Genomic DNA, 25,186 nt, shown 5'->3' with positions numbered 1-25,186 from the left:
TAGTTATGAATTAAGGCTCTACTAAAATTTAAAGTGCATATATTGGATATGTTTCAAAGAGTAGAAGTTGCAGCTGAAGCTTGAGAAACCAAGTATTTTAGGGACTTTTTAAAAAATTATTAGCTTATAAAATTACTGAACCAAAGAATAATCTCATATCGCCCAGCAAACAAACAACTCTCCGAAAACGTGGGACTCAGCTGGGTGAAGCCCCCACCTCTGGAAATCTGCCAGTTTGTAAGCGTTAAGACAAAAGCAGGAGTGATTCCAGCTCTTCTGAGAGGTGTGGTTATCTGAGGATTTGTGGAGCCAAAAGGGCAGTGCAGGCTGTGAGCAGCACTGCTGCAGTCAGTGACACCAGGTGAAACCCTGAGACATCAAGCAGTAGCGGGTACAGTGTATTTTCACCCAGAATAGTCCCAGTGACCCCATCAGGAAAACTGGTTGGGGACCTTCTCCAGGATCTTCCTCCTGGGCCGTCTCTGGGAACTGAAGTGACAGATGGTGTGTTTTACAAAGAGGAAAGCGTTGGGAAGGCTCAGAAGTACAGCTGGAGGAAGAATTAAAAACAAACAAACACGGTCCCTCATTAACTCTGAGCACAATCCCAATATTTTGACATATTTATCATCTCAAATGGGAAGGAAAACATGAAACAGCAACATTCTGTGGAGAATTACTTTTCAAATCCTAAACTGCGGGGAAATGCCATCTTTCAGACGAGTTTCACACTGAAGTACATCCACAGCCCTGCCACAGTAGCTATTGAAAACCGGCGTCGCAGCACTTTAATTACCTTGCATTAGTCAAGCCAGGACCGGGGAACACAGAGGTCTGGGGGAATGAGTAATGTGGCGAAAAAAAAGGTAATTGGATTTTTTTGATCACGGAGGGAGTTGGATCCATTTCGAATTGCCCATGTTAGATCTCTCCCTACACATATGGACACGTATCACACGTAGCACGGTTCCCAGCTGCAGCTGCCCAGGAGTGAGGACGCAGGAAATCTGCCTGCAATTCTTCCCTGGAAGTAAAAACATCCAGCCCTAGATGAGACCATCAACAACCTTAAAACTGTGTATTACATTTAAAAGAGAGCAGTACTGAGAAATGACTGCCACAAAAGCCTTCCCGGGCTCAGCGGGTTCCCCGAGCAGCCCACGCCAGACGTCTCCAAACAGCCCCCAGGATGATGCAAGGCCCTGCATCTCCGCTTCCCCCACTGAGCCTGCCAAACGCCCTCCAATCCATCAAAAGGCATTCCTCTTCAAAGGTCTTAAATCTTTGGTTTTACTGCCAAGCACCGAAACCCTCGGATGCAGGCCTGGCCTGGCGCAGCGCAGCCCTACCACCTCCTTCAGACCCATCGCCATCATCTCCTCGCCACCATGCGCACTCTGTGCGCATCACTACGAGTGTCCCTGTTTCAAAGAGGTATTACTGATTTTTACAGGGGTCTTTTCCTTCCAGGGATGTAGGGTTATTTTTTCTCTGTAGCGTTAACAAAAGCCTTCGCATACTCACACATTACTGCACAACCTATTTCTTTTTTTATCCTTAAGCCACAATTGTAGTAGTAACCTAAATAACACCAAATGTTTTGAAACACAGAAGCTGAACCCATGAAGTGAGGCTTTTGCTGAGGTTATGTTGGTGGATGAAATCGAAGCAATCGCTATTCATTGCTAATGAATACGCATCAGTTATTTATTCCCAAGCACACACTTTCAAAGGGTGGTTTGTTCTTTTTGGATTACAAAGCACACCAGGAATTTTTCAGTTTATCTTTTCCCTTCCTTGATATTGTCTTTAGGTGGATTATTAAATGTCAATATGTATTTCTACATTAATATTAATTTTGCAACTATGTGACTGGCGATTCTTGTATATGCAAGAATCTGTTCTGTCTTAGAGTATACAAGTTTGGCTTTGGTACGTGTCTTTGAGGTGTTAAATAGCATGTGGCTTGTGACATATATTTATGTTTTCAACACAGATTGCTAGTTTCTGTTCCATTAACCCTGGAACCTGTGGCAAACACCACCTGCAACCTGCCCCAGCAAGCGGCTTGTCACTGCACTCATGCTGTTTGCAAACATGCAGGACGTTGGAGCTATAAATAAAAAATATTCTCGTGCTGTACCTTGCTAGCCTTATTTCCTGCGTGCAAGCGGAGCGGTTGGGTCTCTCCATGCTTCCACAGGTTTTGGCAGAGGACTCAAAGCTGATTTTCACAGTAGCCATAGCAGCAGGGATAGCAACTCGAGAAACGGGATCGCCACCACGCAGTGTACTCCAGAAAGAACCCCTGTAAAATATTATGGTCCCAAAAGGTTTCTAATCCTTCCGAAACATTTGGGAGGCTTCAGCTTTCTTCCCAGGCAAAAAGTCTGGGAGCGCTTCGGCAAAAATAAATTCCCATTGTTGGGTGCAGGAACAGCAACAACAAAAATCCACTTTCAGAAAAGGATTCAGCTTTCTCATAGAATGCGTTGGGTTTCCTTGCAGAAGAAGTTTTATCATCTTTTCATAGAAGGAGAGAGGAGGCAGCATCAAATACTCTTGCTTTATCCACTGTGTTTACATGTCATTTTACTTTAAAATACATTACTAGTTTTATGCACTTTGCAAGAAGGCCAGACGGCAACACACAGATAAGTGCGAATCCCCCCCCCACCCCCGTCTCTTGCGTAAAGTGTAAGTTATCAGTTGAGATTTAAACATAAAAGGAACACATTAGCAGCAGCATTGAGACTGCCGGTTAAATTTGTCACCGAGATGATAGAGCCCGAGAGCTTCTCCACATCTTTCCACAGGATTTTCCAGTTATAAGTGGAGCAGAGGGTGTCTTGTAAATAGTTTTTAATTACAACGGTGGTTTTAATTGTAACATACAATGTATGTTCCTCAGCCGGGAGGAAGGCCATTTCCAGCAGGGGAAAAAGCAGAGATGAGGCAGTTTTGGGCCGTCAAAGTCTGTCACTTAAAAGCTTCTGCCTGGGAGAGAAGTGCCACGTTACAGGACATTGGCACCCTGGACCTGCCTGCTCAGAGACAGAGGGAAATCAGTCCCAGTTAACTAAAAGAGGTATGGATTTAAAGTGAATTGGTTAATCTGCATTAAGCTACTTTATTTCTGAGTAGGTGGTCTTTACTCTGCTTTAAGATACAACTAAACTGAAGTCCAGTACAGTAAAGCGAGACTATTTGAAATCCAAGTCCACACGAGGGTTTAACGCAAGTTAAACAATCTGCTTTTAAAATGTTAATTCAGATTAACTTTCCCCACATATCCCTCACGTAGCCAAAAGTCCTCCAAAGAGTGGACACTGGATTGTCCCCAAAGTCGGTCCCTGCCCTCCTGATGCCCTGAGCATCTGCAAAATGCACCACAGCTCCGGACATGTCAAGGGCTGTCGAAGGGCACATATCCGTCACAGACCTCCACTCTTCCCAGCCCTTTCCCGTGCCTCCCATGAGGTGAACACTGTTGTATTTATTCAGTTTAGTTATTCGACAGAAGCTCAGGGCAGCGCCAACAAGGTGCCTGGAAGGGGGGCGGCTGTGAGCGGAGAGGGCTGGCTGAGTGGGGGGAGCGCTCACCCCCACAGCTCTGCACCGGTTTGGGTACCACGTACCCCCACTGCAGAGACACCCCAGAGATACTGACACCACCACAGAGCCCCCGCCGCAGGGCTGGCCTCCCCCAGCCACTAGAGATGCTCCAGACCTCAAAAGCCTTAATGAGGTACCACCACAAATTTGCTGATGGCTTCTGTACAAGACAGCGTGACCCAGCGGCACGCCTATAGCACCCTAAGCCACAGCTGTCATCAAAGATAAAAATGAAGCCGACGATCCTAACAAGCTCAAAGGATGCCTGTTGCTACGTCCTAATGGCAGCCCATTTGCCATGTCACATTTGATGCTGCTAAAAGATGAGACTTCTCATTGCCTTCAGTCCCACAGCAGCCAGCATTACGCACCATAACCATGTTTTCATCAAATAAATCAAAGCCTGCTGCTCCTGCCTAATGAACCCTTGCAAAATACCTCCCAGGTATGAGATTTAAAAGCCTGGAGTGCTTTTGAGGGCAGAGACACTGAAAAAAAGCTCTGCTGCTGAGGGTTCATTCAAGTGTCACACTTATGATCTAAATGTAGTAAAAATGCCCTAAGTGCCAGCCAGAAACAGTTCTAGCAGCAGTCACTGCAATCCAAGAAGAAAAACATCCTTTCAAAGGAGACACGGGAGGAATGAATACAGAGGATCCTATTTCACTCACTCTACATTATCAGCTGATGCAGTTACGCAGCCCAAACTAGGTGAAGAACAGAGCAAGAATTTCAGTATCTATTAAAAGAAAGATATCAAATAAAAGAAGATGATTAAAGTCAAAGTGTACACAATCCTGTTTCATAATAAGAACTGGAAATAGATTTATACAAGCATTCTATGGCCAATTACCTGCCTTTGCTTTGGGGAGCTGCCTGGGCTTGGTAACTCATTCACATCAAACAGGAGTGACTCCTACACAGAGGAAAAAAATCCTGTCTTCCACATCTACATAACCCCAATACAGTCAGTAACTTGAGGTATTTCTGCATAAGCCCCTCTATAATGACCTTATAGAGAGAACTTCCTGTTCCTTTATATTTATTTCTGCCCATCGATGTTTATCCTCGGCACACAGAGGTGTTTGCTTCCAGTATGAAACCTCTACATGGGCACTACCAAGCAGAAAAGGGATTTAACTCTTACCCTTAAGCTCCAAAACCTCAGACCCAGCCATGCTGCAAGTTTTTCAGCATAGCAGAAACCAAGGAGGAAATAATTGCGCACCAAATAAGTCAGCTATGAAAACTGACTTCTCCAAACTAAGTCGTTCTTGGTCTGTGGGGATGTACACGGCCTCCTCCTAATGTTTTAGGAGCACACCAGCCGGAGAAGATCTTCACTCAGGAAACAACCAGTAGCCTAGTTTGCAAAAGGTACAGATTTGGGGGTACTGGAGTTTCTGGGTGTCTCTGGTCCCAGTCCCACACACATACATAGCTTCACTTGAAGGCTGTTGAGTAGTTCCCTCAACACCAGTGTGGTCAGTCTGAGTTAGGAAGCTGCATTAATTCTGTGCAGGATCCAGCCTGTTTAGCGAGCTGTACATTTGAGTATAAAAAAAATGAAAGACTTGGGCTCCTGGCCAGTCTCCCCGTGTGAAGTTCTCAGGCCTGCTCTAGAGAAGTCATCCCTCTGGGCCTTTGAAGAGCCAACCAATCTATAAACAGCCCGTGAGAAACATCTTAAAGTCTAAAATTAGCAGGAAAGACACTGAGCTCTCAAATATCTCAGCAGGAAGTTTCACAAGCTTTTTCCGTGGTTAGACCTACAACAATCTCTCCACAGCCGCTCCCTGCAGAGCCCTTCCACCATCTGAGGGTCTCCAGGCCTGGCAGCTCCCTGCCATAGCGCAGGCACCGACAGCCCTGTGCTTGAGCTGAAACAAGATGCCCCATGTGATGTGTCAGGGTCCTCGTGACCCCTTTGCGCACGATAGAGGGAACAGCGGGTACTCTCTAGTCGCATCAGCCTTCCATTGCAAAGAACCCAACATCGACCATGGTTTTTACCTTGAAACGGCTATCTAAATACAAATGAGGTAGAGGAAAGCAGAAAAGAAAAAGCCAAGGTAACCCGCATATAAATTTGGGAAACAACAAAAAAACTTTCCTTTTAATCCAAAAGTAGAGAATGTATTGCAACAACAGGTTTATTTTTAGTAAAAATAAAGATGAGGGGTTTAGGGTTTTTTTGAAATTGAGGTTTGAGTTATTCCTCCCAGTAGGATTATCATGTCTTATAAGACGCTTGTACGACTTAGTATGTAAGTATGACCTCGTATGTACATAAGTATGTATATACAAGTATGTATTTGTTTCTGACCTGGTAAAATCATCCCCAGTACTATTTAACTCTTTTGGGCTGCTGTTAAAGCTGTGTCCAAACACCCCAGGAGGCAGTTAGGAAACAGTTTAATTAGACTTTAAACCGCTGCAAACTCTTACAGCAGGGCCTCAGACATGCTGAAAACCCACCCCAGGTTCAAAAGTAGAAAGGAGAAAAAAAAAAAAAAAAGTAAAAATTTTAAAGCGTTTCTCTTCATGTGACCTTTGAGAACAAGGGCTCAGTTCCAAATAAGCTGTGCTTGAGGGAAAACTAATGGTGTCTGCAGGCGACTGTCTATGGATGAGCAACAAAAGCACTGAAAAAAAAGTGTCAGACGGGTTACATTTCATCACCGCGTATTTGGAGCTTGGGGACAATGCAGTGATGTCTGCTGAAGGGCTTAATTTTGTCTACCCTTGTTAACAATCTCAGGAATAACTGAAATAGAACCGGCACTCCCCTGCTACTAGAGAGGCTCCCTGGAATTTAACAAGCATTTGACTAACCCATATAACAGAAGCTGTTGCTTTCTTTCAACCCACTAAGAACCATTCTCTTTAAAAATAAGTGGAACTACGGTGTTAAAGCAATTACAAGCCAAAGCCACTCTACTTGACAGAGGCAACGCTGGTAAACTCAGATAAAACCTGTTTCCTCCAAACATGGGAACACATTCAGTTATAAACACCAGAATAAACCCATAAGGTTAATCTGCAATATAAAATCTTAATGGGAAATACAGCCTCATCTGATCACCACTTACTGAGGCAGAAAATAGCGAGCCATCACCACGTAAGACACCTCTGTAGGAAGTTTCTTCTGTTTACCAGGCATTGCTGTTCTTCCTGAAGCAAAAGGCAATAAAAAGGTTTGGAATAAAATTATTCAAGTCTTAATATAGTCTTGTTATCACATCATTTTCCACCCTCTCTTTCAGGGCAGCTGATTTTTAACGGAAAAGTCTTTCTGTTTGATCAAGTTGAAGTCTATCATCTCTCACTGTACTAAATAAAAGTCACGCTTCTTTTACTGCAAAGCATGAAAAAAGAGGGCAAATAGGCCCACATTAGCCTTCCCATCATCGCATTTCATAGCTGGATCTGTACAAATGCAGTACAAACCCCACACATTTTACAATTAGCTGGTTATTCTATTGAACGTATGTAAGATACATCTCAAAAGAATTATCATAAGATATACAAGGTCTAGGGAAAATATAAGAACGTTTGAAAGCATGCAGTTGGGAAGACTGAGAGTCCAAGATTTCTTTATTATTGGAATTATCTAACATAGCACAGTGCTTTATCATAAAACAATTTCCCTTTGCAAAAAAGCACAGAAGATGATAGAATAAAAGTATGTTTATGGAACAAAGGAAGATTGATTATCAAAGCAACAGTAAGAGCTCTATTCAATCTAATTTCTACATATTGTTTTTTTAATATCACTTGCCTAAATAGATGAGTCTGTGGGGTTTTTTTTAAAAAAGGACTTTCCATTAAAAAAATAAAACAAAGGCAACACACTAGTAAATCAATGAGAATCATAGAATGTGTTGGGTTGGAAGGGACCTCCAAAGGCCATCTAGTCCAACCCCCCTGCAGTAAGCAGGGACATCTTCAACTAGATCAGGTTTCTCAGAGCCTCATCAAGCCTGGCCTTGAATGTCTCCAGGGATGGGGCCTCCACCACCTCTCTGGGCAACCTCGGCCAGTGCCTCACCACCCTCAGTGTAAAGAACTTCTTCCTAATGTCTAATCTAAACCTGCCCTGCTCTAGTTTAAACCATTGCCCCTCGTCCTATCGCTACATGCCCTTGCAAACAGCCCCTCCCCATCTTTCCTGTAGGCCCCCTTCAGGTACTGGAAGGCCGCTATAAGGTCTCCCCGGAGCCTTCTCTTCTCCAGGCTGAACAACCCCAGCTCTCTCAGCCTGTCCTTGTAGGAGAATAAGATTTATAAGACAGGGTTTTCAGTGCCAAAATACCTGTAGCTGAGGCTGTAAGTGCTAATGAAACCAGGAGCACTGGCTGCTGTCATCAACCCGCACAGTAACATCAACCATTCACTGCTCCTGGAGAGGGCACTTGGTCCTTGCTCCATCACTGGCCAAGACCCGGCACCGTGGTACCCTGCCACACTCAGCTGCCTGATGCAGAAGTCTGTATCAAGGCCGCTCATCACACTACAAATTTCTGAGCCCCTCTCAGTGGGAAATGCCTCCATCTACTGAACTTTCCATCTGATACCAATCCAGAGGAGACACTTACCCCCACACTGCGTCAGAAAGTTGCTCATTAACCTGGAAGGTCGTAGACCTGTCTGACAAACAGGGATCTGCATTTCCAAGAAAAGACAGGGGATGTTTATTTCAGTTGTACTTCTCCGAATTAGCTTCCAGATAAGAATGAAGTAATTAAAACATGGGGGATAGAGGAAATCCATCAGACCTGCTGGAACAGACCAGAAGAGTGAAGTGGTTACAGAAACTAAGACGCTCTGCAAGGCTGTGCTTCTCTTGAATGGGTGAAACCCAATGAAGGGACCCAAACCCATCAGTTAGGAGTTCAGGTCTGACCCATCTGTCAAGACAGAGGTTTATTTACAGAGTAAATGAGATCCAGGCAAGCAACACTACAGCTTCCTAAACAATTAGCGTTTAATGAGCAGCTCCCCAGGTCAGGCATCAGTTCTGTCTTTGGGCAATGTGCAGCCCCACTGTGGGAGCTTCCTCGCTGCAGTTCAGGTGACCCCAAAGGGATGTTATCTTCTGTCTTTTCACTGATAACCCCACCTGCACCGCAGGTTCATGTGCCGATGACCTTCAGATATCGACTTACCAACTCATGAGATTTGTCTGTCTTGGCAGACAATCCCAAAGCAAATGCCATTTCCCCGTGTTTCAGGCATGCGATTTCCCCGCAGGTTTCTTCAGGACAACTGGCTCCGTTGCTCCAACAGGCACTCATGCCAGTCAGGCCAAGGTTTGGGCTACAGGCACTGCAGGATTCATTGTGGTGAAAACAGCGAAAACTTTTTAGCCTTCATTTTTTCCACCTATATCTTTTAAGAATACTTTTAACAGCATTTTCTTTTTTTCGGCAACATAAACAGCTAAGTATTTGCATTTTTTTCAAAACTGGGAAGAGTGATCTCAAGTTACCCAGCTAACAAGCCGTTTCTTTTGCGAGCTTGTGGTTGATCTGCAAATCAGAGCACTAAATGCCTTTTGGCAATCCGTATCTTCTCCCGAATAGGTTAGCAGGGAGGAAGCTGAGGACAGCTTAAAAGCTGGGGTCCCAAGAGTCGGGAGGGGAGGAGAAGGGGAGGAGACACGCAGGCACCAAACCCCTGGGGAGTTCCCCCGCTCCTTGGGGGTTTGTCCCGCTTGCACACTGCAGAGCTCCTTGGGGTAAATCAGTCATCGCTTTCCCAACCGTTCAGCGTGTTTTGCTGTACCTCTCGCGAGGTTGTACCCTAAGGATGCACACAGACACGTCACTGCTTCCCTTCAGCCGGTTTCAGTCGGAGACTGGTGTGTTTCTCGTTACTGCTCATAGCAGCAGAGAGCAATGCTGGATAAATTAATTTGTAATTGGCAGAGTGGCTTGGAGATGAACAGAGGCATTCAGTCTTGGGAGGATAAACGTTAATAACTTTTGCTTCCAGGAGGAAAGTAAAGTATGTCAGAAAATTATAATTAGAAAAAATCGTGCAAGAGGGGGAGAGCCACATGCACATATTTAAATGGCCGAGATGAACACTAAAATGGTGTAAATTTTCTCCCAATTTAACAAAAATAGAGAGGAACATGAGACTACTGACCATGTACAACAGTGTATCTCCCATACACTCGTAGCAAAGCAGCAGGGAACCCCCCCACCCCAAGAGCCCCCTCACAGCCAGGACCACTGCCCCAGCGAACCCAGGAGCCCCCGTCTCTCTGCCCGGAGGCAGCGGGGAGAAGGGTCTGGGGGGCAGCACCTTCCCAGCTGCATCCCCTTCTCACACGGAAACCCATGAGAGAACATAAAGGAACCCATCGGGGGTCATTTCTTCCCACCACCCATGGCCCAGCTCATCCACCAGTGCAGCACCACCCCTTGGCCGACTCCACACACATCGGGGTATTCGGAGATGCAATCACGTCAGTATTTTAACTAAAACTGACGAACTGGGGATAGGCAAAGTCCCCAAAGTAGTGCAACTGCTGTTCTGAGGTGACGCAAAATTACTTTGGAAGAGAAAACCAGGTTTTTCAAGGCTCTCAAACAGTTCAAGTGACTCTTCATTTTAAATACTCGATTCCTTAGCTTTGTAATGAGAAAGTTGCAATTGTGCAAGTTTTTATAACACACACCAAAGGCTGTTTTAATTTAAAAATGTATTTTTAAATACTATTTTTCTCCGTGGGAAGTATCTACTTGCGGTTGAGGGGGGAGGCTGTGGTTTTACGCCATTTGATACATTTAGGCATTTTTCTTGGAGTTCCTTTCTTCCAGCCAGATATCTAAAAGCATCATGTTACCCATCTTGAGAGAGAAACTGAGGAACAGCTGTGATAACAGACACTAGAAAGCTCGTTTTAGACTACACTAGCCACTTTAATTACTTCCAATACTACAAAACCAAACAGACAAAGAATCTTCGAAGCGGCAGTGAAAGCACCAGCCAACCTACGACAACCTGAATAGACTGGAAGCACTGACCTTGGGAACTCAATTATGGCAGGCAACGTTCGTTAAATAGGAGCTGAATGAAAGAAACTCATTTTCATTTACACGTGTCCTTTCGTTTTAGTGTGAAGATCCCCACTGATTAGACCCGCTCGCATTTTGAAGCATGTTTCCACTACCCAAATTCCAACCTGTGCTCCATCCTCGTAACGGATATTGCTGTTCTGTTAGAAATACTGAATCTGCAATACGCCTATGAGAAAAGCGCCTGGTGACTTCCATCCTCTCCCAAAAGACAAGAAAAGGAGGCTACACGTGGCAAAATTAGAAATTCTGATGCACTGAAAACACCTGCCATAAAAAACAGAGAATCTCAGCCCATGACAGCCCTCCAGCTTGTGGGTCTGAATGTAGCGCATAGGCAGTTATCCATTACCGAGGCAGATTAACGACTTTTCCCAGACTTCAAAATTAAGATGTAAATATACACCAGACTAACAAGTATCACAAGTAGAATGCAGAAGTGCAATCCGGCCACATATTGCACTATTATGGGAAAATTTGTGCTGCAGGAAGCACATAGAATAGCAAGGCCCTTCAGACCCCCAAAGTTATCCCCAGGGCCAGGAATGCCCTTCACCGCCATTCTTGCTTAAAACACTACTGCTTCGCTCTGCAGGTTTTCGCATCTTCCCCTGGTGCAAGTATATGGGTGTACATATATATACACACACATACGACTCATATAGCAATAAAAGCCAGCAGAGTCCCAACAGCACACAAACGGGCTTCTTAGATTGCACTGAACGGCACAAATCTGGCTAAGTGAGAAGCAGCCCAGCACATCGGCACAGAATCACTTCCCGCAGTCCCCTCGTGGAGCGCTGGGTGCTCACACCAGTTTCACGGGGGGAACTGCTCCAGATTCGGCACCAGGCAAGGGCTTATTTGGGTTTGCAAGTGGAAACGGTTTCCGTAGCACTACAGGATTGCTGATGGACACCTGTGTATATCCTTCAGTAAAAGACCTTAAAATATCAATACTGCAGCAAAATTGCCCTGACTCAGCACACTCATGACTAACAACTATGTATAATATATACTTCATAAAAATATATAAAATTTCCTGAAGCTCATTTCACAGTTCTTCCCATTCTCACCGAATACGCCTTTATCCTGGTTACTTTCCCTGATGATCATTAAGTATTTTTTTAGTGTTTGACAAATGAACCAGGGCCAAGAGCTGCCCTTGGTGGAGTAAACACCTTCGACTTCAAAGGAAGACATGCTTTTACCGGCTGTGTTGTTGGAAACTGCTGCAATCGGTTCCGCCAGATCACTATCTTCAATCAGCAAAGCAAAAGCTACGTTTGCAAATAAATACAGAGAAAATTTTTAACTTGAAGGAAGTTAGGCAAGCAGTGGTGGGGGGGTCTCTCCAGAGCAGACTTTGACCAAGGAAACTCTAAACGACTCCTGATGAGTCTCTCTTGTGCCCGGGAGCCTGACCGATGTCACCAGCTCCTCTTGCTTCCACAAGCACCGCAATTTGCAACCTCATGTTGAGAAGCCCCTGCAGTCTCAGTACCCCCTTGGAAGAAAAATATCAAGTGTTTCTGGTATTTGCTGATCCATAGAAGAGCTTTGAAACACAACTTCATCACAACTGAAAACCTCAAGCAAGATACTGGGGTGTTCCCAACAGCTCTGGGGAGTTTGGAGTGATTAAGCTAATGATGGTTCTCCGGTATGGGGCTTTTGTAACAAAACGCTTGGCGTTTGTACCAGAGATGCAAAAAATCTGACCTCGCACACTTTCCTTACGCTGAGAGCAGCGTGGTGCATATGCTGCCACGTACACTTGTTGTACAGTACTGGTACCTCTTTCTCAGTACTTTAAAATCCATTTACAGTCGTACCCCTCTCCCATCCAGTGATCTTCTTGCCGCACTACAACCTCAGCTTCATCTGCTTCAGCAAACCACGACGCTGACCTTTCCTGGGCCCACTTTTAGAATTTTTCTGTGTTTATTTATTGTTTTTTCTCTGAGCAACTCCCTTGTGACCCACCCACTCACGGTTACAGCTGGGCGCAGCGGGGAATTGCAGACCTTGGCTAACAGAAGGGTATGCCGGCAAATTACACTTCACGAAAACAAAGTGTGACTTCAGGTGACAGTATCAGCTCAGCTGCTGTGAATTTGTGTATCAGCTTTTCCAAAGACGCTTTATTGCTTAGGGTGGAAGATTACTGAATAAAGCATCCACATAATGCTGAGGCTACGGAAATACCAAACACAGAAACTATCTGCTCACAAGATAGGATGGATAGGGAAGGATGACAGGGTTAGACTGCTACATAGACACGGGTTTCATAAAGGAGAAACATACTCACAACCTTCACCACCCCTTTCCAACTCCCCAGAGACCTTCCTGGGCAGGGAAAGGTGCAGCGGGATGAAACCCAGCCCCTCCGCGGTGCAGGGGTCCCCGGGCACCCGCAGGGACTCTGCAACGCAGTGCGGCTGCTCACACACTTTGGGTCACAGGGAGCAAGGCAAGTTTCTTTTTAATATTAATAGCTTTATAAGAGAACTGAAAATGAATTGAACTTAAAGCTGTTTCCTGTATTGTCCATTTTATGGCAAACAGCAGTGGAAATAGCTGGTTTCTTGACATACCACTTCCTTGCTCACACATACCACCAAGACTACTCACTTGCTATTATTTTCCATTCTCTGACACATACAACAATGGTGTATTATAGCACCATCATTATATTTTATTATTAAACAAAACTGTGAAATTAAAACAGAGTAAATGAGAATTCCTCCAGGGCACTGGTTTGGCACATACAGGCAGAAGAAAGTTAGCAGGAAAGGGACTGGAGTGCAGCGCTGGATGAAACTTTCACCGTGAAACCTGGAGCACCGCAGCCTCACCAAAGCCCAGCTCCCACCTGCTGGGGTCCTTACATACCCCAGACCCACCCACACTCAGTCCTTCTGCCCTCTCCTTTCTTTTACACATCTTGAGAACTGAGATCTGGGGAGACTTCCTTCCTTGTAGGACACAGCTAGGGAGGACTCGGTTTTATTAGTCTGGCACCGACTACTGTGTTTGAGTTTCATATTCCTGAGAAGAGAAACCCAAAGATTGGCATTGTTGTAATATGGGTTGGACGGAGCACCCACCCAGCCAACCCCACCCAACACTGGTGTCCCAGCAGAACGTGGGTCAGGTCAAGGAGAAGTCAACCCAACAATGACTTCATTTATGAATGCATATCCCTTTTGTGGCTTTCCATTGGCATCCTTCACCAGTATCTCCAGTCAGATCTGCAAAGCAGAGACTCCCAGCTACTGCTGTTTCACCTCCACTTGGTGGCAGAACCTAAATGGTTCAGACCAAGAGGCACTGTGTCTACCCGCGGGCCACAGGGACAGCTCAGACCTGGACACAAGCTCAGTATGGAAGCTCAGAGGCAATGGTTCACCTCACATGTGAGGTGAGCTCAAAGACGGCTCAAGCTACGAAGCTTGAGCTTATTGAACTTCTTGAATTTACTGAACAAGACTACAAAAGTCATGAAATCATGGGGCAGAAAAAGCACTCCAGACGCCTGGCATCTCTGGAGCCGCTGTAGAGCTGCACAGCTGGAGCCCAGCTGGACACACAGAGCTCAGACCTGCTGCCAGGATACACGACTTATCCATAGCATTACCTCATGCCGTTCAAAAGCAAAAATGCCAAATCGCTATCGCATTGTCTGACTCACTCACTGATCTTCCTATGCAAACAATTCCTACAATTTGAAGTAGGAAAAATACAGCTAATAGACCGTACATCTTATTTATGCAAACTAGAACTGTTACTCAATCATTAAAAATAAAGAAAACAGTTTCTCAAAACTATTGGTCACAATTAGCCTGGGCAGGCTCAAATTATCTGCCATGACAATCCTACTTTAACAAGATTAAGTTGCTTCTTGTTAAAACTGCTTTCAGCATCTCAGTCCTAACAAATAAAGAAGTTTCTTCATCATTTCCCTTAAGTTCATTAGCTTGAGTCCCAACTCACGCAGCCAGTACAAATAGCCTTGCACTGGCAGCTGGGGCAAGGCAGCGCCTTCTAAATTACCTAGAAAACGCCATTCCCCTGGCAACAAATTGCTTTGCAGTTTGTCCTCGACGCAGGAGGTCCAGCTTGTCTTCCTAAATTCAAGTGCAAATGCCTCCTCACACACATTTTCTTAAGAAACATGGGCCTTCGATATACCTTTGGTAAAGCAAGAGAGAATCAGATAGGATACGGAGGAAAAACCAGGCAACTGAGAGGAGAAACAGATTCTTAGTTCATGAAAATGATTTACAGCTTCCTTAAAGGCAGAGTACTTCATTGCTTTATCCCAGTTCAAGATCTGGCTCTGTTTTTGAGAAGCAGTTTAAGTGGCAATGCAACTATTCAGCGTTTCTGAATAGGTGTGGAACACTCAGCTGAGCAGGAGAAAGCTAAGTTCCTCCTCCATATACTTGTTAAGATTAGTGTTTATGTAACACTTGACGCCACAAATAACACTGATTTTGTGATATATGAACCACACGTTGAGCATGCCATTCAGTTTTCCTATTTTTACGCTGCTGGATGTGCCTGAATCCGGTTTCTAATGAAATACATCCTACTTTCACACATATTAGTGATTTTATTTTCTTTGGGGAATGGAAATAAGTGCTACAAATGCTAGTACCGTTTTCCCCACCCAGGGCCCTGCATTTCGTTTTAGTCTTTCAATATCAGAGAAGGTCTCAGATATTCCACATTTTGACAGATTAGGTTACAAGGACCTTTTGAGGTTCTCCTGCACCGATAGAATGGGACATGCATAAGGATTAACACCATTACTGACCACTTCTGTGTCTCCTGTGCTGAAGGGGGCAGGAGCTGGTCCCTCTGCGCGCCCCAATGCCACACGGCAGGCACAGCCACGGTGGCCACCGGGAGCACTTGGGGACAGAAGGACTGCCGGTACAGCGGAACCAACGCGCCGTCTGTCCTCCTTCAACCCCCCCCATTCACACCACTGGGGACCATCGTCTTCTCTGTCACGTGCTGATAGCCGTGACCCCGTGAATCCTCCCAAACCCACCTTCTCAGAGAGGACACGCAGATAACTTCTGCGATGCTTATAGAGTTGCCAACCCATACAGAGATTTGGAAAGCTCCTGTTGGTCTGTTGCAGCAAACAACTTTCCACCCCAGGGGCTTCACAAACCCACACGAGGTTTTAGAATTCCTTGAAACTTCAAACGACACATCCCTGTGCTAAAATTGTGACTTGGAGAACAGCCATCGCCATCTACTGAAAAGGAGTTTGTCACAGGTTTGAAGCGGCGTTGGCTCACGGAAGTCCCTCACTACTGTTTTTGTAAAGGACGCCAGAGCCAAGCAGGAAAAGCACCGCAAGACATTTGCACGAATGGAAATAAAGACATTCCAAGCTGGTTTTGTTCCCAGAAGCACAGCTTCCAATGCACAGTGACCTTCAAAACCAGCAACACGGTCAGAGCTGGCTCGGAGACAGCATGCCGAGTTCACTGTGTCTTGGGAAGTATCTGTTTCTGTTTAAAGAGCTCTAGTTTCTGCCAGAAGTTACTCGCACCAAACCAAGCCACTTTCAGTCAAATCCTCCCGCCCCTCCCCTTCTCTGGCTTTCAGAGAGTTATTTGGAACAAATTGCACTAGACACACACTTTTCCAAATCATTTCCGAGGTCAGTTTTTCCCTGTTCACCTTCCATTCTGCCTTTGCAAACACTCATGTATTTTCCCAAAACATACTTCGAATGAAGCATTTTTTTTTTCCCCAAGTACTCATTGCTTAAATTTTCTTCCCAAATAGTTTTGGTCATTGCACATTGAACACATTGAAGCTTAGAGTGCTAAGCTTCAAGTCTGACCTGGCCGTCCGAAGACGCAATTGATAAGAAATTCTCCCTTCATCACACATGAAGTGGCATAGTAAGTTTAGGCGAGCAAACAAACAGATACAAACTCATACGCGGAGACACAAACATCCTACTGCGTCACCTTACCCTCTACCAGAGGTGGGCAGGAGTGTTTGTTCTCCCGCTGGGCACCCGGAACCAAGGCCTGCCAGCACACACGCTCAGAAGAGCAAACAGGTGAAGAACGATGAACTTGCGAGTTCCAGAGCTCTCCCTGTAACAGCGGTTGGACCGTGGCCGGAAATCCCACCTGAACGCAGAGCTGACATCATGGAGGATAAGTAGCAGCAGGGGTGACCAATCTATAGAGGGAAGGCATTTCACAGGGCTTGGATGACAGATGGGAGTGTGAAAGCTGGCCCATATGAGGGCTCCTTCCTTTTTCAGCGGAGATAGCGTGAGGGTGCTGTGTTTGCAACCCTCCAGCGCAACCCCATGGAAGATGCCCTCCATTCCCAGCTCTAGAAGAGCAGACAAGCTGTGCATGACACGAGCTGCGCATTACCAACTCCAGAAGACACCAGATCTCCCTTCCTTGTGTTACGGGATGACCAGTCACAGTCTTGTGTATTGAACCCATCTTCCATACCCTTCACAAGACAAGGCTGCTAAACAGCTCGATGCGTTTAGTCCAAAAAGAGAACAAATTATTATTTGATTACAGAGCAGAGAGGGCCACTTACCAGTTTTCCTTCATTTGCATTTTAAAAACAAGCTAGAAGGAAGCCCATCCTCTTCCTTGCAAGTTCTGTCATCAAAAAGGAGCCCTGATCTGTGGCTCCTTCTCGCCTGGAGTGAGGCACAAAGCCGGCTGGCTCCCAGCTTGCTCCCAGCATCTCCCAGTGAGCTCACTGTCATCAGCCCCAGGATGGAATACTAGATAATGCAAAGCTTAAACTTGAAGTCAAGACAATTCAGGGGTGATGTCTCTGTGAAATTTAAGCTGGAGTTCCCATCTCCTTCCAGTATTTCCCTTTCGTTCCCTTGCCATTCCCCTTCCCTTTCAGTATTTCAAAGGCCGTAGCTTCTGCAAGTGCTATAGATTAGTTTATACTGCAGGGAGAAGTTATGAAGTTACAGCTAAGGAAGAGTATTTCTAAGCAACATTCAGAAGCAGAAATAACAGCACAACTGAGAGGAGAGATCTTTCCTGCATCGAAACCCAAAATAATCCCCTCATTCTCCTACTCCCCAGAGTTGCTGACCTTCCCCCACACCCTTCCCATATCATTATGGAGCATCTTTCCCAGTACTTAGCCCTTCAGTGGCTGACTGGGAAGGGCCGTGTTGCTCTTTTCCTGCTTTCCACATGGATAGAAAGCTGTTCAACACTCTGGAAATGGTTACAGACTGCAGGAGGGATGAGGCTTTTGTTACAGTCTAGCTATTGCTACCCATTAACTTAGACTTGGCTCTTCTAAATACCAGACTTGTCGTCACTTGCAATTTATATTAGATTTGGATCTACGCAGCCAAAAAGAGGGAAAAAGGAGGATTAACACTGGCCTATTTTAAGCTCTGTCATAATTCTTGTAAAACTCTGTTTAGATTGTAAATGAATCACATTAGATCTAGCTAAAACTGTTAGCATCATGTTGTAAATGTCATGCCCAGTGCAACACCATTGCCCGTAAGTAACCGAGGGCTCTGGAAGTCCCTGGGGAGCCTGTTTGATGTTTTGCCTTCTTGCAGGAGCACTGCAGAGGAGGAGGTGGTTTGGGGGACCCCAGGCGAGCAGCAGGCAGACTGCGCTTGCTCCCCTGCAGCCAGGTACTATCCATCCATCACACGGCCCAAGCCCGGGAGGGCAGCTGGACCCGTCACCCCAACAGGGGAGGGGAGGGAGAATAACAGTGTGAGAAATAGCAAATGAGACAGCCTAGGAAAGAAAGGCAGAAGCTATTCAAATCCCAACTAAGCACATACTAAGAAGGCAAATCGCTGTGGAAGACAACCCTGTGATCCAAGGGCGAGAGGTAGGACCATTACAAACTAAGAGTTTGGAGATGGAAAGAGGTTTGCTACAGTTCTCCTGAACAACCTCTGCTGGGTTTTCCTCCATAAGCTCTCTCCTTCCCTAACAGTGAAAAGAAATGCTTAACAAGACACAACCGCTCATGGGCTTCATCACATTCTTGTCCTAGTGCCCTTGAGCAGCAGCGTAAGGACCTGAATTTTTTTACACGTATCTATCACATGACATACAGTTTGTCAACACTGACAGATCTGACCCATCCCAGATGGGCTGTGCAGAAAAAGCCAGCCTCGGAGCTGGAGGAACAGCTCTGCAGCAGTCCTCTCGCCAAGATGGAGCAAGAGCTGAAGGCTTACTGAAACGAGCAGGCGAGCAGCTCCCTCCCGGCCCCGCCTGCGCTGCCGCAAGTCCCCAGGGACCCAGAGCAACGACATGTACACTGGTTTCACCAAGCCAAGAACAGGCCAATGACTTCACAGGATTTATTCAAAACAGGAGAAGAAATAGCTTTCTTTACAGACATCATGAAACGCATCAGTACGGAAGAGGACAGGGAAGGTGTTCTCAGCAACGTGCAGCGATCTCAGAGTTACTACTGCCACCATGCCACTCCGGGAGAGTCCCCTTGAGCAGGGAGAAGCTGCCCTCCTCAATTCTACCCGTGTTTCAGCGTGAGAAGCAGAGCACACCCTCCCTCCCCACCGCTCATGCAGCACAGTGGCAATGCATCGGCTCCCCACCTATTCAGAAAGCAAACATCAACGGAGAGATCACCTCGGTTAGCTCGCAGAGAACTGGAACTCATCTGGCCAGCAGTGACGTGGCATTTCTGTTACTGGAGATGAGCCAGCAAGTAATTTGCTAATAATTGCAAAGGCAGACCAGCAGAAAGCTGGAAAGAGGTACCGACTTCCAGTAAGTTCTCCCATTTGTGCCTTGGAGCATCTTCCCCAAGATGTTTTTGAAATAAGGCTTCTTCTGTACCAAGCACAGCACTGTCCTGGAGAATTAAATGTTCACTAAAATTTATTTTAAGCAATTAAACAAAAGTAAAAAGATTAAAAAGTCTTGCAAGAATCACTGAAATGTGAATTGCCTCCCTCTTCCTTTGCCAAAAATGCCACATGAATGATTTCAGAAGTCTTACAATTTGAAAGGAAGTTGCCATTGTTATTTTACAAACTGTTTATAAAATCAAATATTTTGGACTAAAACTTTAGCTTATCAGTACACAGCTGTGACACTGTTTCCATAAATCAGCCCTGCTCCAAAGAGTTCCGAGGACTATGGGAACAAGTTTTAAACTATTTTTCTTGTTTGTCAATGGACCAGGTTCCTGGCTGTCATAACCCCTTTGAAGCAAAAGAAACTATATTCGGCATTTGATCCTGACTTGTGCAATCTCTGCTTAGAAAGCATCTCCTGCGGCTCCCATACACCATGATCGGTTGAGATGAAGACAGAGATATCCACCTACTGCATGAGCCTGGCTCCACCGGGAGTAAAATTATTGCAGTGGCTCATGCAGATAGCGCGTGGACGTACCGCAATGTATTAACACCGCCTTACAGTTGGGAAAAGTTAGGCAACAAAGTCCTAAGAGCAAGTGTTGCAACATGAAAGAGCTGTAAAAACACCAGTGCTTAAACCTAACAAATTGGACAACCCTGATTTAAAAAGTGCTTTGACAGTCCTGAAAAATTCCTAAACACACTAAAAACTGATCTGTTAGCAATGCACATTTCGAAAGCCGGGCAAAGTAACTTTCCCGTGAGTATAGATGTCCTCATCTGTGCCCTGATTAATATGTTTCACCAAGTTTTTCTCAAACAGGAGGGGGTGGTAAGCTCCCATAGTACAGGCACGGTCGTGAAACTTCTGGTAATAGTGGCAAATGTCCGTCTGCCGTTTGGAAGGGAGAAATTCGTACACGTCCACTTCATCACAGAGCGTCATCATGATCACGATGCCTAGGGAGGGAAAGAAAGCAGACATCCCCGTGTCAAACCAGACAACACGTTAAACATTCCTGCGAGACAGGCTGTCACCAAGGAGCATCCAGCCCCAAGGGGAAGGGTTTTCTTTTTGAATGTTCAGACAGGAGAGGGAGAAAACAAGGCTGGCCAGATGGGGCTGTTTTCTGTAGCCCTCTCTCGCAAAGCCCACGATCAACTTGATTACGGCAGATTGTTTACAGTGACAGCCATGCCAAAAGGCCAATTTTTAAGAGCGTTATCATTCTCCGCGACCTTCGTGGAAACTCGGGCGTCTGCCAACCCTGCACTGCAATTAGCTGATCCAAACAGCCCATCTTGGGTAAGCAGCCATGAGACCTTCATCTTTTCCCCACCTGCCTCTTGTGAATGCAGGGGATATGAAAAGCGAGGGTGCCTGGAGATGGCTCAGGGAGCCTGAGCATCTTCTGCTCTTCAGGCTCCCCCAGCTCCCCCGCAGCAGAGCAGTGCTGCCCTCCTGTGCCTTCCGACAGGCACATGAACCGCTTGAGGACAGTCACGCCAGTGCTGGGCACAGACCTGTCAACTCGCTGGCCGAGATCAGAAGTAAGCCATAGTTACTGGCTACTTTTCTTCCAAGTGCAAGAAACAGCAAATATTTTTGCTATTACTAGGGAAATAGAACCAATGTATAACATCACAGAAAATCCATGCAGTATCTGAGACATCGGGGACCATGCATGAGCAGAGGAACACAGTTTACAAAACATTAGAAGCACCCATCCGTGAAACCGCCTGTTTAACTAAGGTGCATTTTAAACACGTTTTCATCCACCTTTTCAAATTACAATTTTCGTTCACGCTTAGGCCTTCCAGCAAACACAGCGCTGCAAACCAGAACTCGTCTGTGCCCCTGAGTCTGGCGAGGTGACTTGTTTAAAAAAGCAGGTAACTTGACTCAAAGTTAAGCCACAGAGGAATTCGCTGTCTGACATGGCCTGGTGCCTGCCTCCAAGCCCCTGATTCCAGTTAACACCAAACCAACTTTGCTGCTGAAGTCATTGACTGTGCTGTTACGCAGTTGTTCTGCACGTATCCCAGCAATGATGAAATAGGTGCTGGGCAAGAGCAAGGTTGTAGAAGAAAACGAGATGCTAGATTGGCAAAAATAAGAACTGGCTCTGTTTACATGGATGTAGAAGGGCGCAGAGGAGGGGCTAAAGCACAGCAGCGGGACACCCACATGGCAAACAAAACCGTATGTCTATGCTGTGACTCCACATATATGTGAACTTCCTGAGAAGTTCACTCCTTTTTGTTCAGCTGATTGTGAGATCTGCTCTCCGATAAGAAGGAAAAGCTTTGCAACAGCAGAATGGAAAACGACCCCCTTTGCTGAGAGGCTGGATTTAGCATGCTGATGAACAAGACAAACGTTGGCATGCTGAATAAGGGGGAACATCACTGAACTTTTCAGAAAAACTATTCACCCTGACCATCCCCAATGCCCCATTAAGTCTTTAGCTAAATATCTTTTTCCGTATATCTATATTTTCATAGTTACATATATTTTATATATATATATATATTAAAAATGGGCAAGCACTTAGATTTCATCTGCAGTAAGCAGATTTATTTGCCTGACAAGATCCGAGCCTGCAGGAGCCGTATCCTTCCTCTCACACCCCGTGGGAACTGCTCTGGCGCTAGAAGCTAGAAATCCTGGAGACCATCTCAATGGTGCAATCTGCCCTCCTGTTTCCATGTGGAACCAGGCCATGTTTGTAATTGCTGTTACAGAGGGGTGCTGCAAACCGCTACTTTAACACAACTGAGCTGCTGCTTTAAAGACAGGAAGTTTAAATTTTGGCATAAGACAAACACTTGAAAAGCAACTCTGATAAGCACCATAAATCTGCAGTGGCTTGGAAAAAAGGCATCCTGGAAAGTTCCTGCAAACCAAACAAGAGGTTTAGAGGGCAATTATCTTACCGAGCATTCCTGATGACGGTGGATTAGGCTGAATATGCTCCAAGGAATTCTCCTGCAGAATATCCCAGAGTTGCCACTGCATTTTTGGATTCAGGATATAGAAGGGCTGCTCTGGGTGCACACTACGATATGATTTATAGCTTTCAAAAAAGTTGTAGTCTGGTTTTCTGTACCACTGCAAAACAGAAACAAGAAGTCAGACTCTTTTTTTATTTCTATCCTGCTCTTTCCCATAACCAATGGGAAACGAGGATGAGTGAACCTGCTGCTGCCAGGGAGAAACGGTCCTGCTATACCTGCACACACTCACCTTCTGTCCCCGCCCCCCCCATCTGACCTTTGACTCAGTGAACAGAGCAGGGAAAAACCCAAACCTCCTCTCTTTGGCAGTGAAGTAGCAGGAAATAAGACGAGCCATCTTGTATAACTTCATTCTGCACCCCCCAATAGCAGATGATGTTGAGAAGTCTACCTTAAATGTTACAGACCCTGACTCCTCTGCATGCTGGAGTACAAAACATCCTATTCTGCAGGCAAGTGTCCCCCTCACAGCCTCCTAAACCAGGTTGAGCTGACTTGCATCCTAAAACTTTCCCTTTCAATAAAAACACTTAGGAAGGACTTATGTGTTCTTCAAGTCATCTTGAGATTTTTTTTTTCCTATGCTAAAAACATCCCATCCTGGTTTCACTGACTCTTAAAAATGCTGTATGTACACCCTCGTGTCTACTGGAGGTGTAGGACTAGACACAAGAATAAATATCACTGAGAAAATAGGAAATGGGAGTCCAGAGAAAGGAACACAAAGACCTCTCAGCTACAGACAGAGCTTAAAATAAAAGTAAAGAATGGACTATTCATTCCTACCCGCTTTCACCCTAAGCCTCCAAAGCTCATCACTTATCAAATAACACTCTTTTGTGCTCAAAATGAAAAGTGAATGCTAGAGGGATTGGAAGACCCACAAGTGAAAGCCTAGCTGACACAGAGAGGAGACGTTTGCTAAGATCTTCAGAGGGTTTCCCAATCTATTCATAATGCATTAAGTATATCTCATGTCTGACCGGTGCTTGAGATATCCAACCATTGACCGTCAGCAAATCTTACAGCAACTGTCAGAAAGAGGAGATCATCCTCTGACGAGATGGCAACTGCTGCAGCCAGCAGTGACCTCCTCCCGGCGGCATCAGCTCATGGGAAAGCAAAGGTGGTGACTGTTACACTTGGCCTGAGGCCTTCACAGGGATCAGGAACAGGCAAGTGTCCCCCTAGGAGCACCCATGCATGGGATAGTCTCAGAAGTACATACAGATATATCCATGATAATGAAAAGGTAATGAAGAATGGCCTTAAAATGACAGATCGTCCACATTAGGAGGAAGTGGGTTAACAGAGGCACTTCAAAGCATACGAATCTGATTTTACTTACAGAAAACTCAGGCTTACCTCATGAATTTCTGCATGATATGGTGCTGGATCCCACACAATTAAGATTCCAGTGTTATACAGCGCTTCCCTCAGGAACTGCTGCTCCTCAACAGTTATGAGCTTGAATGACAACAACAAATACAATATTATACAGTATGCTGTCAGAATTAGCAGAGAGCCAAGCAATAAACCATACCTGGATGCAGCCACCCCACTGCTGGTTACTGAGCATGCCCCACTGCATGCAGGGACGGACACAATCCCCAGTGATGCCCTTCCAGTGTCCCCTCCAGTCCTATCTAGCAGCACAGGATTTAGTGGAGAGTCACAAGAAAAGCTGTCGTTACACTTTACAAGGTCTTCTTTATCCCTCTCCAATAACAAAATAAGGATACAACCCACAGAGTGACCCAGCTTTTATGATGGATACCATCGCTACAACTTCCAGAAGCAGAAGGGAACATCAGTTGCTGCCACCAGTCACCAGGACAGCCCAGGAGGAGCCTAATGCAAACACACTGTTGGCTTTATCAAGAACCTCCTCTTGAACCTAAAAAACAAGTCTGCACATGGGTGGTTTCTCCCGAGCAGCATGAACTTGGGCAGCCCGGGCTCAGCGCTGGGACAACTTGCTGTGAGGGCACCGGTGCAAGGGACAAAAGACCTCGGCACCCCAGCTGACCCTGGCACTGATCTCCACGTCGCCTCTCCAGAGCAGGGTGCTGCAACTTAGGCAAGGGAGTTTTCAATCTCACGAGAGCAGCAATGAGAAGGAAAGCACCCCAAGGGCAAAGCACATGGGCCAGAGACAGGATCAGTGCAAAGAGGCTGCTCCACCACAGGCTTCCCCAAACAAACAAAACCAGGTGGTTTAAACAGAGAAGTTGCCCTCTACAGTCTGGACATGAGCTCGTGACACCTGGGGCCAACCCAGGTCCTGCAGCAAAAAGCAAACAGTCACAATCAAATGAGACAGGGACTGATCTCCTGTGCCCTCCCCACCCAAAGGCATATCCCATGCTGACACAGCTTGTAAATATTTGCTGAAGAAAAGTATCATCATAAAAGTCAGCTCCCATTTGTCCTGATTTTCTCCATGGATTTAATGAAGAGCTAGCCAATTTAATCCTTGAGTATCCCGGCTAACCCCAGCAGCAGGCTGCCTTCCTGGCTGTCCCCACAACCGGAGCACAAGGACGCGCTGGCCAGGCCA

The 25,186-nt window shown here is 45.8% G+C and overlaps 1 protein-coding gene across 4 annotated transcripts in view; it reads right to left on the bottom strand.

The window, feature by feature from the left end:
* Positions 1-19,066: 19,066 nt before the first annotated feature.
* ST6GAL1 (ST6 beta-galactoside alpha-2,6-sialyltransferase 1) overlaps positions 19,067-25,186 on the bottom strand; it is a 46,604-nt gene continuing 40,484 nt past the window's right edge. For all 4 annotated transcript variants that reach the window (XM_054205559.1, XM_054205560.1, XM_054205558.1 and 1 more), the window contains 3 exons: positions 23,992-24,093; positions 22,546-22,720; positions 19,067-20,568 (listed from right to left, as the gene is read on the bottom strand). In XM_054205559.1, the coding sequence (XP_054061534.1) occupies positions 20,327-20,568; positions 22,546-22,720; positions 23,992-24,093 (519 nt within the window). In that variant the 3' untranslated portion in view covers positions 19,067-20,326. The remainder of the gene's footprint in view (positions 20,569-22,545; positions 22,721-23,991; positions 24,094-25,186) is intronic.

This window comes from Rissa tridactyla, chromosome 6 (assembly GCF_028500815.1).
Source record: "Rissa tridactyla isolate bRisTri1 chromosome 6, bRisTri1.patW.cur.20221130, whole genome shotgun sequence".
In the NCBI taxonomy this organism is placed as follows: domain Eukaryota; kingdom Metazoa; phylum Chordata; class Aves; order Charadriiformes; family Laridae; genus Rissa; species Rissa tridactyla.
The sequence above is the reverse complement of the archived record's forward strand: the minus strand, read 5'-3'. Positions and strand labels throughout refer to the sequence as shown.